This window comes from Engraulis encrasicolus, chromosome 13 (assembly GCF_034702125.1).
Source record: "Engraulis encrasicolus isolate BLACKSEA-1 chromosome 13, IST_EnEncr_1.0, whole genome shotgun sequence".
Classification (NCBI taxonomy): Eukaryota; Metazoa; Chordata; class Actinopteri; order Clupeiformes; family Engraulidae; genus Engraulis; species Engraulis encrasicolus.
This window is the reverse complement of record NC_085869.1, coordinates 31113987-31129845: the sequence shown is the minus strand read 5'-3', so window position 1 is coordinate 31129845 and position 15859 is coordinate 31113987. Positions and strand designations below refer to the sequence as shown.

The 15859-nt window shown below is 46.5% G+C and overlaps 1 protein-coding gene across 2 annotated transcripts in view; it reads left to right on the top strand.

Moving 5' to 3' along the window:
• Nucleotides 1–15859, top strand: part of mgat4a (alpha-1,3-mannosyl-glycoprotein 4-beta-N-acetylglucosaminyltransferase A) — an 80449-nt gene that overhangs the window by 257 nt on the left and 64333 nt on the right. For both annotated transcript variants that reach the window (XM_063213687.1, XM_063213686.1), the window contains exon 2: nucleotides 536–986. In XM_063213687.1, coding sequence (XP_063069757.1) covers nucleotides 893–986 — 94 coding nt within the window. In that variant the 5' untranslated portion in view covers nucleotides 536–892. The remainder of the gene's footprint in view (nucleotides 1–535; nucleotides 987–15859) is intronic.

The window sequence follows — 15859 nt, the reverse complement described above, 5'->3', positions numbered from 1 at the left end:
TCGTTTCAACCGCTGCTGCAGTGTAAATAGTCCGTGATTAGGGAGCTGACTGACTAGCAATTAATAGCAGTGTTGTTCTTTGTGGCGACGTTATACTGTTACCGCTTGGAATTTTGTTGCAGATGCATAATTTGTATCATCTGCAAGGCAGTCAGATGGACGGCTAACCATAACGCTATTCTGCAGTGAGCCCAAGCTAGTCGGATGGATCTCTTGGATGGCTAGCCAGCAAAATGATATTATTTCTTGTTCAACGCCAACGTATAGCGCTGTTTTCGGACCTTAACATTATCTTGATAGGCGAATTGTCAACAGATACATCAGCTGGGGGTCCCCAATGTTGCTAGCTTTATCCTGCTATCAAAAAACAAACCGTCAGGGTAAGACACCAACGCAACTTAATTGCCTAGCGATTGCGTACCTTACGTTATTTATTTACCAAGTGAGCTATGTGAAACATCCACAGACTGCCAGTTAATCCCAAACCCCTTTCTTTATCTCTGTCTTCCCCATTCCCTCTTGCAATGTTTTACAGAAGTTGACTACGAATGTGGAAGATTCCGGTGGCGCGCAGAGACGGGTTTTCGGTATCTCTGACATGCGTTTGACACGATGGGGCTGTAAAAATGCGTTGAAGAGGTCTGCCTCGTGACTTGACTGGCCAGTGTGCAGTTTCAAGCGAAACAGGATGAGATCTGTTCCCCCCCAAATGTGCTGTACATAATAAAGACTTGTACTAACAGTTCCTGGCGACCTCCGACACCTTTGGCTGCTGTCCCACTGTCAGATGCTTGGCAAATGAACCATTCTACCATTCTACCACCATCCGACGACCACCGGCAGGCATACGTGATCACGGCCAACGAGACCCGCGTAAAATCGGTGCAATGAGATGAGGCTCAGAAATGGAACGGTTGCCACTGTGATTATTTTCTTCACCTCTTTCCTAAGCCTGTCTTGGTACACGGCGTGGCAGAATGGCAAAGGTAAGCGGCAGTGTACAATATTCCTGAAAAGTGTTACTGTATACTACTCAGTAGATGGTGGGTACTATGTTAACTCGTCACACGGAACTGCTATGAAACGTTGCATGTCATTGTTTTGGAAGGCTGGGCAGGGGGATTTTATTTGCAGTAGGCTATATTTTAGCCCCAGCAAGCCAACCAGCCATGCCAGCCACCAGGCATCTGCAAAATCTCAGAGGGTGACATCACCTTTCTGATCGATACACCCATCCGGAACGTCTGACAACAGCTCTTTGTGTGTGAGTTCATCTAATTTTGGCCTGCCCTGTGTAAGTACTGGAAGTACCAGACAAGCCAAGTTAACCAGACATGGTGAGCGCATTGGAAGATAAATAGCCTATCACAGGCCACCTGCAATGGAAGTTTCTGATGTATACAGTATAAAGACAAGGACTCGATGTTGATGTTGAAGTGTTTTTTTCCTAACATAGCTGGTGACGGTTTTTCGGAGGGTTAATGACCCTATAAACATCTCTCACAGTAACATCAAGGAGCTCTTATCCGTAACAAACAAGAGCAGTTTAATGTGTGTTTGACCTTCATTGAGTTGCGTTGAAGTAATTAGTCATTCAAACAGTATGTGGCTGCTTGTATATCCCGCTGTGCCTGGCAATCGGCATATTGTGCACGGCCGGCCCCTTGTGTTGTGTTTTAGTTTTTATACATATTTTTATGCTTATTTTTTTAACATCCCCCGTTTTTGCTCTGCTCTGTTCTCTTGGCAGAAGGTAAGGGAGAAGGAAGTACTATTGATAATGTTAACCCCCCCTCCCCCCTAACTCTATCACTACACCTGTTAAGGGCAGAGTTGTGTGCAACTGTGCTTGTCTGGAAAACGTCCCATTGGTCTCCTGTTATGAGTCGAGTCCAGACCAAACGCTGCGAGTGACAGGCTGGTCACCTTTTGTAGACATCGTGTGGCTTCTTTCAAACCTTTAAGAGCAAGGTGAAATTGGAAGTGAAAGCCCACCTGGGAGACTTTCAGTGTCATTGTGACAGAGCACTCCACAGCACAGACCGCTCACTGCACACAACTAAAATTGCATATGCCTCGTGTGCAAGGGGGGCAGCTCCAGACGATACCCCAAGTGAGCAGTGCGGTGCCTCAAGTGAGCAGCCCAAGTGAGCGCCGGTACCATGCTCAGGGTACCTCAGTCATGGAAGACCATGGGGGAGAGTACTGGTTGATTTTTTTTTTTTTTGTACTGATTAATTACTCCCCCCACCAACTTGGGGGGTCAGAAGTTGAACTTGCTACCTTTTGGCTAACCCCTTACCCATTTCTGCAGTGAGGTGATGATGTACTCACTGTAATATTATTTGCAACGTTTTGAACTGGTTTAAACACCAACCGCTTTGCTAACGGTGCAGTCCCAGACTATACTTTTCATGTCATAGTGGGTCCGGTGGTCCATTCCATTATTCAAACTCCCGTCCTCCACTTGTGCTCTTGTGCTCCTGCTTGTGGCCTCGCGCGTCGCTGAAGCCCCACTTTTGTGGAGAAAACAAAGCTTTCCTGCTGTCAGCCCAGGCACAAGAACTTTTGGGGGACTTTTCCTCATTCAACATCCCAATTGCAAATGAGAAAAATCACCTTTCAATTGTGGTTTTGCGAGATAATATGTACTTTGCACTTTCTTTGTTACTCTTAAGTTCGCAAGACCCTTGTTTTAGGGAGCATTTTTAGAATGTTGAGTGACTGTATGAATTTGGATCTAGAAGTTGACTTTCTTGTAAATGTCCTGTTGTCCACATGAAATGGCTCAGCAGGCCGCATCTGGCCCCCGAGCCGGAGTTAACTCACCTCTGCATGATGAGGTCAGTGTAGTCACCTCCGTGCACTAGTTCCACCCTATTAGAGTGTTTGGAACAGAGGTGTCACCACTGTTAAATGTCAAATAGGCATGGCATGTTTGCGAGGGCCTGTTTTTAAGGACCATTTTGTGCAGTAGGCTAGCCTGGATCCCTTTACACAAACCCCTCTGCTCCCCAAGAAGTTCTAATTTCATCATAGGGGTATTTATTTATAGCCCGTATGCCAGCCTGTGTCTCCTACCACATCTTTGTCTCAGGTTGATAACTTGCTATCTCCTCAGCACTTTACTCACCATTCATCACCAGCTTTGCCAGATGAGCGGTGATGATCCCACCCAGCTGGACTGTTTAGGATGACCAAACACAAGTAAAAACAATGTGGGCAGGTTTTTTTCCCGTAGATGTATGACCATAAAAATGAATAGAATTTAGTTGAAATTGGGCAGGATTTTGTGCCTCTAGCCATTTATTGGGCTGGAAGTCATCAGTGACACCTGGCAACCCTGCCACCAAGCTGTCTCTAACACACTCCCGACCCTTACCATCAATTGGGGGGTGGGGTGGTTGTTAGGGGGCTCCAGAGGTTGTTCAACCATCCATCCATCTATCTTTGCATCCATCCATCCATATCCCCTCGGCCTTGTCTCAGGTTCACACAGGGCCTCCCAGCAGACGTCTCTGTGGGTAGGTAGGTAGGTGTACGTGATTGGTCACAGTCCCGCCATCTCCCATCCTTTTCAGAGCCGAGTGAGGACGTTGTTAGACAAAGCCAGGCATTCAGAGTGTGGCCTGGCTGGTCCACTTGCCCTCTCTCTCTCTCTCTCTCTCTCTCTCTCTCTCTCTCTCTCTCTCTCTCTCTCTCTCTCTCTCTCTCTCTCTCTCTCTCTCTCTCTCTCTTTTTTTCTCTTTTTCTCTCTTTCTCTTTTTCTCTCTCTTTTTCTCTCTCTCTTTTTCTCTCTCTCTTTCTCTCTTTCTCTTTATCTCTCTCTCTTTCTCTCTTTCTCTCTTTCTCTCTTTCTCTTTCTCTCTTTCTCTCTCTCTTTCGGTCCCTCGGGGAGACACATAGACAGGCAAGCAGGCAGAGATGGAGGGAGGCAGACAGACAGCATAGTGCCCGGAGGCTGAATAGAGCCGTGGCCTTGAAGCTCCTGCCTCAGCTCAGCTCTGCTCAGCTCAGGGTTGTATTGGCCCTGATGCACACAGATACAACGTGATTTTATCGCCACACATCAAAGTTGATTGAAAGTTTCTGTCGTCGGGCAGTTTGCTGGGTTGGCTAAGATGCAACAGACCAAGTGATTTCATTGGCACATAACTATGCTGGTGGGCTCATGTTTTTTTTGTTTTGTTTTGTCGCAGGGCAATCCACAATTTATGGTAGTCCATAATATTTGAGGTACTCTGACTGCAGAGGGGAGGAAGCTGAACTGAACAGGCTGCTGCTAAACAGGCCTCAGCTCTGCAGACTTTTCAAGCTAATCTCCACAGGTCTGAGTTTACCATGGAGTACCACTACCTGATTCAGCCCTTCAATTAGAGTATATTTGGGACTTTTTTTTCCTGGCTCTAGTCAGACATGACGGCTAAGTGAGAGTGGTCGAGAGGGAGAGATGGGACCCAGTTGGGAAATTATCATATGACCAAGGTTTGATTCGAACTTGGGTCCCCAAGCATTGTTGCATGAATATGGTATGTGAGAGAAATATCATGGTGCACCACAGCACCCCGTGGCCTTACTCATTTCGGAGGGTTAAGCAGCTAATGGCTCTGCTCTCCATCCTCTCTGCATCCTTCATGAACCATAAAGGTTGTCTCCCACCACGCCTCTTAGCCTAAATCAGTCTTTGACAAAGTAAATGTATACATGCACATCCCAGCTTTGTGAGGCCAGGTGCAGGACAGAGAGCGTAGGTTACATGACAAGGTAGACGTCTGTGCACTAAAGGCAATGTGTGCTTTGAATAAACCCTCTGTCGGAGTTTCAGTGAGCTGAGTTCTATCTAGGCCTAATCAACTACACATTGCCCCAGGAGGGACTGCTCCTGTTAGATGACCTGACTGGCTGTAATCCACTCTGAAAATGAGTGTCATTCACAACCACGAATACTCAATTGTCCACAGAGTGGAGTCTGTCTTCACTTCCACCTATTACAAGTAAAAAAATAAAACATTTTAAACATTCAGCTAACACAATTCAAGCACATTCTAGGTACTTGAAGTAAAGGTAATTTCACTGTAAGTTCAAGATAATAGAATGTAAATGTGATGCAAATGTCTGCTAGGGACAACAGGGCCTGTGTTTGTTTCTGTTGGGCTAAATGTTTGTTGTTGGGAAAGCGCCAGCGGGAGCCTAGTCCTCTCACTATTCTTCTTTTAGGCTAGCCATTGACGTGATCTGGCTTAAGAGTTGCCTACGTTGACTATCCTCCAGAGACCGTGTGCCGGTTAACTAAATGGACACTGTGCTAGCCACATTCATAGTCACAGTTGATGTGTGTTAAAGTTGTCAATACAGTGGCAATTTTGCACCCTGTCACCACACTACTGTATTTCGCCCTCTGTGTTTAGTCTAGATTGAGCAGAGGGTATTTCATTTTGCCCCCTTTCTGTTCGAGTTTGGCAGCCTGCACCCTTTCCTCTATGAGAGGAGTGCAATGTGAGCGGCACTATTGAGAACAGTCGGTGCTCTGTTTAACACAGGCAATGGAGGAATCCTGAGGCCTCTCCTGTTGTAGTGCTGGACAATAAGAACATTACGAAGAGGGGGGAGGTGGTGGGTAGTTAGGGGTGGAAAGCCGGGGCTAATCGTGGCCTCTTGTTGATCGTGAAAAGAGTGGATCTTTCTCTGGGGCAGAACCAAGCCCAATCGAAACCTGAAGTGGTGCCCCGGGAAATCTGGTGATTTAATGAGAGCCGAGCTGCGTTTTTCCCAGGTCTCTCTAAGGTGCTGCAGACCTGTAGTCCCAGTGTGAGATGGGTTTTATTGTTTGTTCGTAGACCAGTAGAGGTGGATATCATATCCTATGTTCAAAAAGTCTCGACATACGTTCAAGACAATTCCCAGGCTGTCTTCTCTCTAAGGTGCAATACTGCACCGTATCATAACATTGTCATACCATTTCTGCGCAAACCAGTTTCACAGTCTGTCTTTGAGGAGCTGGACCTGATGTCAGGACTAGATGTGCTACCAGTGTGTGTGATTCATAGTGAATAACTTTTTGTGTGTGTGTATTATCCACTGTTTGGACCACTCCTTGTGGCTGATTAGCTATGAAGCCATCAGGGCCCTACAGCTGTGTGTGTGTGTGTGTGTGTGTGTGTGTGTGTGTGTGTGTGTGTGTGTGTGTGTGTGTGTGTGTGTGTGTGTGTGTGTGTGTGTGTGTGTGTGTGTGTGTGTGTGTGTGTGTGTGTGTGTGTGTGTGTGTGTGTGTGTGTGTGTGTGTGTGTGTGTGTGTGATCCGCTGCTCAGACCACTCCTTGTTGAGAAGTGGGGTGCCTGGCAGGCGGGCTCCTCAGCTTCCCGGAAAACGTTGCTGGCATACCACTGCTGTTGCCGGTGGAGATGGGAGGTGGAGGGGAGCGGAGACGGTGGGCAATTTGTCCAGCGCGCCTTAACAAGACAGCGTCTTGACCGGCGTCCAGACAACATCCGCCTTGTCTCTTCTCTTCATTTATTATCATTTTTTCTCCAAACAGCCTGCTGCTCTGTAGCCACTTTATTCTGAGATTCTTTATTTGGGCAGAGGAAGGAGGTTCAGATTAGTAGTAGCCTGAGATTTTGGCCCAAGCATGATATCCAGGAACCTGCTGCTTCTAGTAGCAGCCAGGCTATGCCACACATCCAGATGAGGGTATTTTAAGAGGCTTTTTGCATTAGCTGCTTCTGTCACCGCCCACCCAACCCCTATTTTTTCCTTTCCCTCTCCTTTTTTCGCTGGGTCTCTCTCTCTCTCTCTCTCTCTCTCTCTCTCTCTCTCTCTCTCTCTCTCTCTCTCTCTCTCTCTCTCTCTCTCAGCAGCTTAGTCTGCATTACAGCTTTTTTCTGCCTCTGCACCCCCTTCTCTCTCTTTAGCCCTCTCGCTCTGTCTCGCTTGCTCTCCCTTTCTCTTTTTCACACACACAGAACCACACTCTTTACACAATGGGCCAAAAATAGCCATAGAGGCATGAGTGGGCCAGTCCTCTCTGGGAGAGTGGGAGAGAGAGCGAGCGACCAAGGGAGAGTGATGGAGGGATAGATGGATGGAAAGAGAGGGAGAGAAAGTGAGAGTGCATGAGAGAGAGAAAGAGCGAGCAAGCGAGAGGGAAAGAGAGAGAGGTGCTGTGCTCTACTATGCTCTCTGAGCATGAACCCAGAAGGAGGAGAGAGAGCAGAGGAAATCAATAGCCCATTTATTTAAGTAGAGGAAAGGAGAGGAGGAGGAGGAGGAGGGTGAGCTTTGTGTGTGTGGCGTGGAGTGACCCAAGGCCTGCTCCTGCAATCGAATGGCTCCAGAGGTCAGCAAAACAATGCCAAGCAGGAAGACGAGAGAGCTGGAAAAGAAAAAGATGGGGAAATAAGCAAAGCAACAACAAAAAAAGCAAGCTGTGTTGGTTTGAAGAAAGGACCAGAAAGCCAGAGTGCTCGGTTTTGTTAGAAGCGAAGACCAGACAAAGAAAGAAAAAGAAGAGCAGTGTTTTTTAGAAGAATGGACCAGAAGAAACCGAGAGATAACCACGTTTGTACTTAGAAGACAGAACACCAGAGATGATTTGGAGTGCGCCATTGGCCAAACTGCAGTCCGTTCTCAGGGGCTGGCGGCGAGAAGTGGCACCTTGCCGGCCTGGCCGCTGGCTTGTCATTCACGCTGGAGCGGGCCCAGATGGCCATGGGAACATGGGAACAGGCCCCCATTCAAGTCCCATTCGGCACAGCTCCTGCTCAGCCATTAAGCGCTGCATTCCAGCATTCTTCCTCCTTATTAGGCAAGCGGGACATTGTCGCACCACAACAGTCGCTAGCTAGCTGGCTGGTTGACTGGCTGCCTGAGTTGGCTGTTGATACCGCTCTGGTGCTGGCTCTGGTGTGTGGCCCTTAACATATCTAATCTGCTCCTTTGGGCCTTTGACACCAACCCCTACCCCCATCGCCACCAGCCCCATCCACCCTTTTGTTACACACACATACACTCACATGCATGCATGCATGCTACACACCACACACGCTCACACATGCATACACATGGACACACCTCCCCCATCAGATGCTCAGGCAGCACAGACCTGTCACATGGCCCTGCCGGAAAATGTCCCACGTGAATTGTCACTCTCTCTCTCCCTCTCTCTCTCTCACTCTCGCGCTCTCTCTCGCTCCTTCTCTCTCTCTCTCTCTCTCTCTCTCTCTCTCTCTCTCTCTCTCTCTCTCTCTCTCTCTCTCTCTCTCTCTCTCTCTCACTGGTTTGCTTGCTTGCTTGCTCTCTGACACACACTTTCTCTCTCTTGCACTCATTGTATTGTACACTTTTTTCCCTCGTTCTCTATCTCTACCACTTATTGTTACGCTCACGTCCTTAATCGCATTCGCTCTGCTTTCATTCTTTCACTCTACACATCCTCTTACTCCCACTCCTTCTCCCTGATGCTCTGCAGCACCACCACCTGCAGCGTTCATCCTCCGTGCTGCTCTGCTCTCTCTTCCTCCCTTTCCTCTTTCTCTCTTTTCTTTCTCTCTGTTTTCCATCTCTCTTCCGCAAGGCCCAGAGCATTGACGTGCGCTCTCTCCTGTGCCGTTTGCCATAGTGCCGTTTGCCAGCGTGCCTTTCCCTCTCTGCATCTCTGGCTAGTGTTTGTGCTACTAGCTATTCCAAGCACTTCCCGACTCCGGGGCTTTAGTTCTCTGTGAGCCGACATCACTAGCGTGTTCAGGGAGCAGTCAGTGCTCCGGTCCAAAGTGTTTTGCTGGCACCATTTTGGGTCAGTCCATTTATTTTGTCCCCCCTCTCTGTCTATTGTCCCTCCTACGGCGACGAGCCCCTTTGATATCACATGATATTGTTATTGAAATGGTGTGGTTGGCATAGTCAGTGGCTGGCTTAAAGTAGCCTGGTGCATTCTGGATTGAACACACTGGCACATTTTTGGACAATTTTTGTTGTTCACAATGGAATGTGAAGTGACGCTCACTCCTATTTAAAAAAAAAAAAACAGAATGCTTACGATTTTGAAAAAACCTGTTTCTTTTTTTTGGATGAGTCGATGTTATCACACAATCAGCTCTGGAGAGGCTGTTTGCAGTTATCTGTGTTTTTGCTTCTGTTGAGGCGATGGCGTTCTGACTGAGGCCCAGCATTCCATAACTGGCTGAAGGCCACAGCAAGTTCAACCGGGGAGAGAAAACAGAAAAATCACACACACACACACACACACACAAAGAAAAAAAACCAAAACCAAAACAAAATAAGCCACTAAAAATATGTGTGCATCATGACTCATCAGTTTACAGTCAGCAGGGGCAGGCCGCTTACTGAGAAACAGAAGCCCTGATTTCTCACCATCTCAAGCCCAGCCTGAGAGAGAGAGAGAGAGAGAGAGAGAGAGAGAGAGAGAGAGAGAGAGAGAGAGAGAGAGAGAGAGAGAGAGAGAGAGAGAGAGAGAGAGAGAGAGAGAGAGAGAGAGAGAGAGAGAGAGAGAGAGAGAGAGAGAGAGAGAGAGAGAGAGAGAGAGAGAGAGAGAGAGAGAGAGACTAGAAAACATGCAGTGTGTCACAAGCCTGGGATCTGGTAACTGCTGTTGCTGTGTGGTGTCCGGGCTAGCCCTCCCCTTTTTCCTACTGTCAGCACATATCTACACTGTATGCAGCACATCCCCAGAGAAAGACAGGAGGGCAGATGGAGAGAAGAAGAGAGAGACCGGCACGAGTGGAGATGCGGTGGCAGGCACCACCAGAGAAAGACAGATGGAGGGAGGGAAGAGGGGAAGAATAGAGAGAGGCAGGAGTGGTGATGATGATGATGGTGGTGGTGGTGGTGGTGGGGGCAGGGGCAGAACACCTCAGAGAAAAGGCTAGATGTAGTGGGAAAGGTAACAAGGGAAGAGTGGGACAGGCTGGACTGGCGGTTGTGGTAGTGGTGGGAAATGGATGTGTGAGATCTAAATAAATGGACAGCCAGCCTGGCATGGCCTGGCATGGTGCGACTGCTGTAGGCCCAAGACAGATGGCCACCAGAGGCTGCCTCGACGCATGGTCTTCTTGGGTGGACACGGACAGGACTGCAATGAGTTACAGCAAGTTTAAGGCCGTACGTAATGCAGGGTTTTTTTAACAGACAGATTTCTGTGGCTTTCTGACACAAAGGCCTACTCAAGAATATATGATTGAACTGTTAAAAGGTCTTGAGGTGTATCGAACCCTCTGTGACAGATGTCATATACAGTACTACAGGCAAAACATCTGGCTCTGTTCATGGCGGTGAATAAATGTGTTGGGGGCGGGTTATGACGATCAGTGACAGCGACTGCAACATCATAAATAAAACAATCTGAGGCATGCATGGGTCGGAAGGAGGGTCATTCCACGCCAAATCAACAAGAGCCCGCACACTTAGGTCTCAAAAAATTCTGAAAATATTACTGAGTGAACCCATGGTACTTAAGAGAAACACTGTTACTTTATTTGAATGTAAGACGTATACTCTCCATGTTACAGCCAATTTCACTGGGGGAGGGGGGTGCCCATTTTGTTCACACTCTTTTTTTTGTCAAAGTTCACAAGCCCGTAGCTCAATAGCTAAACCATGTAGGAAGCTCAAATTTGGCATGCTGGTACATAGATAGGAACAGTTTGTTGCAAAACTTTCAGTTTTGGTCTGTATGATCCTGCATCGTCATAGCATTCCCTCAAAGATGATACAAATTGTACTGGAGTTTTTGGCTGTGCTCTGTTTAGGCCTTCAGAAGACATATTTGTGCCCAACATAGCCTCATGATTTTTTCCCCTTGTAGATACAAGTAGAAACACTCCCATAAAAATCTATAAATAGATAGGAAACCCCATCAGTGTTTCACCAGAAGACCTCACAAATCTGACAAATCATTTTGGGTGTCATTTTCAGAGCACCAGAACACCTTGTGGGATTGTCCACAGATTTTTATTTTATTTTTTTCTTCATTCTCCATGAAGTCTTCTTTTTAAAAATGCCAATGAGACTTGTCTTATGTGATGTTTTCTTTTTTAATTTCCACCCTGAACATGGGCAAAATGCAAAAAGAGAGCAACATTATTTCGATAACATTTAATGTAAAGACTAAATAATCAAATGCAAATTTTGCCCAGACATGATCACCGGAGAGTCCCTGTGCAGGGGTGCAGGTATCCCTTTCAATTTCAATGATTTCAGGAGCGTTCAATGTGGGAGCAGGTTCGCACACCAAAAGAGACAGTAGGTCAGGCACAGAGTCATGTTGTTACTTTTTTTGACCAGCAGATGGCAGCGGAAGAAACACATAGAAAACATATTGCTCTCAATGTGCATGTTGACCATGTTCAGCTTGGAAATTAAAAAAGAAAACATCACATAAGACAAGTCTCATTGGCATTTTTAAAAAGAAGAATTCATGGAGAATGAAGAAAAAAATAAAATAAAAATCTGTGGACAATCCCACAAGGGGTTCTGGAGCTCTGAAAATGACACCCAAAATGATTTGTCAGACTTGTGAGGTCTTCTGGTGAAACAATGATGGGGTTTCCTTTCTATTTGTAGCTTTTTATGAGAGTGTTCCTACTTGTCTCTACAAGGGAAAAAATCAAGAGGCTAGGTTGGGCACAAATATGTCTTCTGAAGGCCTAAACAGAGCACAGCCAAAAACTCCAGTACAATTTGTATCATCTTTGAGGGAATGCTATGACGATGCAGGATCATACAGACCAAAACTGACAGTTTAGCAACAAACTATTCCTATCTATGTACCAGCATGCCAAATTTGCGCTTCCTACATGGTTTAGTTATTGAGCTACGGGCTTGTGAACTTTGACAAAAAAAAGAGTGTGAACAAAATGGGCACCCCCCTCCCCCAGTGAAATTGGCTGTAACACGGAGAGTATACATCTTACATTCAAATAAATGTACAGTGTTTCTCTTAAGTACCATGGGTGCACTTGGTAATATTTTCAGAATTTTTTGAGACCTAAGTGCGCGGGCTCTTGTTGATTTGGCGTGGAATGACCCAGGAAGGAAATCCTTGAAATGAGTTGCACCATCCAAGAAAACCCATATTCTCTTCCTTCTTTTCTTCCCCGTAAATCAACTGGTGCAAAAACAACAGGGACCCCTTGTGTTTCCTGACATCCATTATTGAAAGAGAAAAATTGAAGCCTTGTCCTTGGCATTGCATAATCTCCCCTGCTTCATACTATTGCACGTTTTGGTGAAAGAATGTGCTCATCTTAAAAACAAACTAGAAAGACTTGTGGGGTGATTCCATTTGGTTGAATAATGTCTGCATGCCTAACATGCCATTTACAGAGTGAAACCTCAAAGATGTTTGTCTGTCCTGAAAGACACGTTAAGTGCAACTGAAGGAAGTAAGACCAAAGGAAACGCTTCAGGTAGACGGTAAACAAGCAAGGGGCCGTGTACCGCTGCATTCCTATTGATGTGTTGTATTTGCTCTCAATTTTGCCTTTGGTAATGTTCTCTTTACTGTGTGTGTGTGCGTGTGTGTGTGTCTTGCTTGTTGCCATAGTGATGAGAGGAGAGAGCTTAAATCATAAAAAGGACATTAGGAAAACAAATCGGAGACAACCCTGTATCTGAAGAAAACATCAGAATATGAGGCCTATTTTTAGTATAGAAAAAAAAAACGAAGCACATTTTCACATCCTGTTTCAGAAGGCTGATGGCGTGACGATTATTGCTCTGTGTCCCATTTCAGGCTCCATGCGCTTCAGCGTGTCCTCCCCAGTTCAAGCCTACCGAGGCAATCAGTTGCTAGTGGAACAGGGCAGCCTGGCCTTTGAAGCTTGTTTCTCGACAACTTATTTACAGGGTGGTCTTATTGTTTACAGTCTTTGGAGCAGTGTTTGGTTAGGTGCCTTGCTCAAGGGCACCTCAGCCGTGGAGTGCGGAGGGAATGGAAAGGTGGGATTCTAACCTGCAACCGTCGGATCTGAAGTCCATCTCCTTCACCATTATGCACGACTTCCCCGCTACTTCTCCTCCTCCTTAAGCCTAACTAAATGCCTCCAATGCATGGCCTCTGCGTGCCTCAAATCTTTCTCTGTGTGCAGCCCCCCCCCCCCCCCCCCCAACAGAGGCTCTGCAACCGTCGTCGCGCACCTCCAAAAAATCCTGACTATTGGACAAAAGTATGCGAACTTACTTTTATATGGTGACGATCAAAACGGAAGATGCAAAAGTAGCATTGCGTCTTTTTCCGATGCCTTTCCCACAAGGATGATCGCGAGTCGAAAGGAACTACAAAATATTTGATCTGAATTGTCTTTCATTTACACGGCAACCTCGCTGTCTGGGCCTGAAGATGCAAAATCTGTTCCTGTCCCAATCTGTTGCCTGAGAAGTGTGACGTGAAGGTGTATGGGACGTGAGCGTGTTTTTGCTTTTCAGACGTTTAGACGGACGCAACCTGGCTCGTCTTCAAAATTCCCCACTCTGGAACGAGCCTTGAGATTTTTGCATCTTCAAGTCCCGATGGCAGCGCCGCCATTTAAACGAAAGGCACTTTTGATGAAATATTCTGTTATTTTTCCTCGCAATCGTCCTGCTATAAATGGCTCCTAAGTCGTCAGACTTCGGGTGTGCAGCCACCTCCTGCCCTTGCCTAATTGTCATCACTTCCCTGCATGAAAGAGTGACGACGAGCAGGCAGGCAGGCACACACACAGACACATGCACATACAACCAGAGACAGTGAGTCAGACAATAGAAGAGGGAGACAGAGACAGCGACACGACTGTCTCATTCCGTCCTTGCCCTTCCCCTGACTCCACCGTGACTGATGGGGGCCCATAAATTCCCCATTGCTCTCCATCACCATACAATTCTCCCTAATATCTCCTCCTCCCCCTCCTCAAGGATGGCAAATCCTTGTAGATTAAACTCCTGTTGGCCCTGTGTTCGCTGTGTGTGTGCCTAGCCTCACTCTCTGTCTGCCTGTCTTTCTGTGTATGTGTGTCTGCCTGTGTAAGGCTGGCTGTTATCCTCATCTGTAAATGGGGAATAGATTGATACACCAGCCCGCAGCACCCTCCTCATCCTTGGCTTTTTAATACCTGGCTTAATCCGAGGCGCTCTTTGCATGATTAACGACTAATGGGCGATGAGATGATTCATCATTGTCATTTAAAGCCGGGCTAGTTGATCTGTTGTATACAGTAGTTACCAGCACCCCTCCACCCATTTGTCATGACAAAGTACTGGCCCTTTAGATCATAGCAAGCTCAGCAACATGGATTATCAAGCATGCGAGCAAAAAAAAATGCATTGACATTTTTCAATCCTATTTCCCTGCAGACCTATATCACAAGAGCTGAGGTAATGTACAAGCTAAATCCGCTTTGCAGGGAGGCCCTCCGGCCTATGACAGGAGAGAAGTATCACGTCGCCAATTTGTGATAAAAAATCATCTCCGTTTTGATCTGATGATGATGTCCCAGTGTGTCCCAGGGTGTTGAGAGCGCTGTGACAAAGTAGGCCACCTGTGGTGGAGCTTGGGTACACTTGGTTCCCTGGCTGGAATGTTCTCTCCGCACCTCAGTAAAGGCCCCTGTAGAGCTGAGGCGATGACTCGGCATGCAGCAGAAATGAGCAGGTATGGCCAGAGGGAGCACGTTTATATTATTTTTATTTTTAGGAGCATGAGTCTTCCAGCTTAGCCCGCGCTCCGCATTTCTCTCATCGAGTGGCTTTACCTGATGTATTTTTAACCTCATTGTATTGACCTCTGATAAAACACCAGCAGCAAGCACTTGCAGGAGCATCCGTTGCCAAGCCCTTACAAAAAGAACAAGGGGGAAAGAAAGGGCGGAGGCAAGTGCTTGAAGAATCAAACCATTTCTGCTGATGGTGGTTTTGGGAAAGCTCCTTGAGTTCATCGACTTCCCTAAACAGGACACTTTGGCGGTCCTCTCAGTGGATGAACAATGAACTGAACAGTGGAGGTCAGCTTTCCTGAAGGGGAGATGGACTCTTGAAGCTCTGACATGCACCACGTACACACACTTCTTCGAATGTTTGCCTTTTTAAAAGTTGTACAGTATTTTCCCTTTTTGTACATTCATATGATATTAGATAGAACAGGGTGGAGAAAACGGGAAAGGATTGCAAGAGAGATATGGGCTAAGGTTGGAAAATTTTACAGCCCTGGTTTGAACCACATCTGCATTCTGTATGGCGATTGAGAATTTGCAACTTAAGAAGGGAAGAAAAGCTTTTGATTGTAGGGTTTTGTGGTGTAGCTCACTGTAAGTCTTTTCAGACCTTGTAATGTAGCGTATAGCTTTCTCTCCTCTATTTTAGTCTTGCAGGAGTGGAAAGCGGAAGAAGCTGTGGAATGTCTTTGGATCGTGCCTGTGCATATTTTCATTTGAAAAAATATCTAGAGCCAGTATATCAATAGAAAATCTATCAAGTTTTGTGACAAATTGTATATTGCTCTATTGGTATTGGTGAAAAGGAAATCACAATTAAAAAAAAATATCCCAGCTGAACATAAATCATAGAATCAGCACACTTGTGTGCGTGCGTTTGTGTGTGTGCTTTACACTTGTGTTTGCACATCTGCTGTTATGTGAAGAGGTGAGGAATGAAAGTGTTATGCTCACATGCGAAATACGCGAGTGGGGGAAGTAGTGTGTGTATACATTAACCTCGCATTAACTCTGCAACTCCCAATGCCTTGTGAAGGGTCTATGGTCTCAGTGGGGGCTCTATATCATTAGTCCATTTTTGTTTTCTAAAGTGGGGCGTTGGCAGGCTTGTTTTGAGGTCAAGGGGGAACCGACTGGTCTATGACGTGTTGAGACG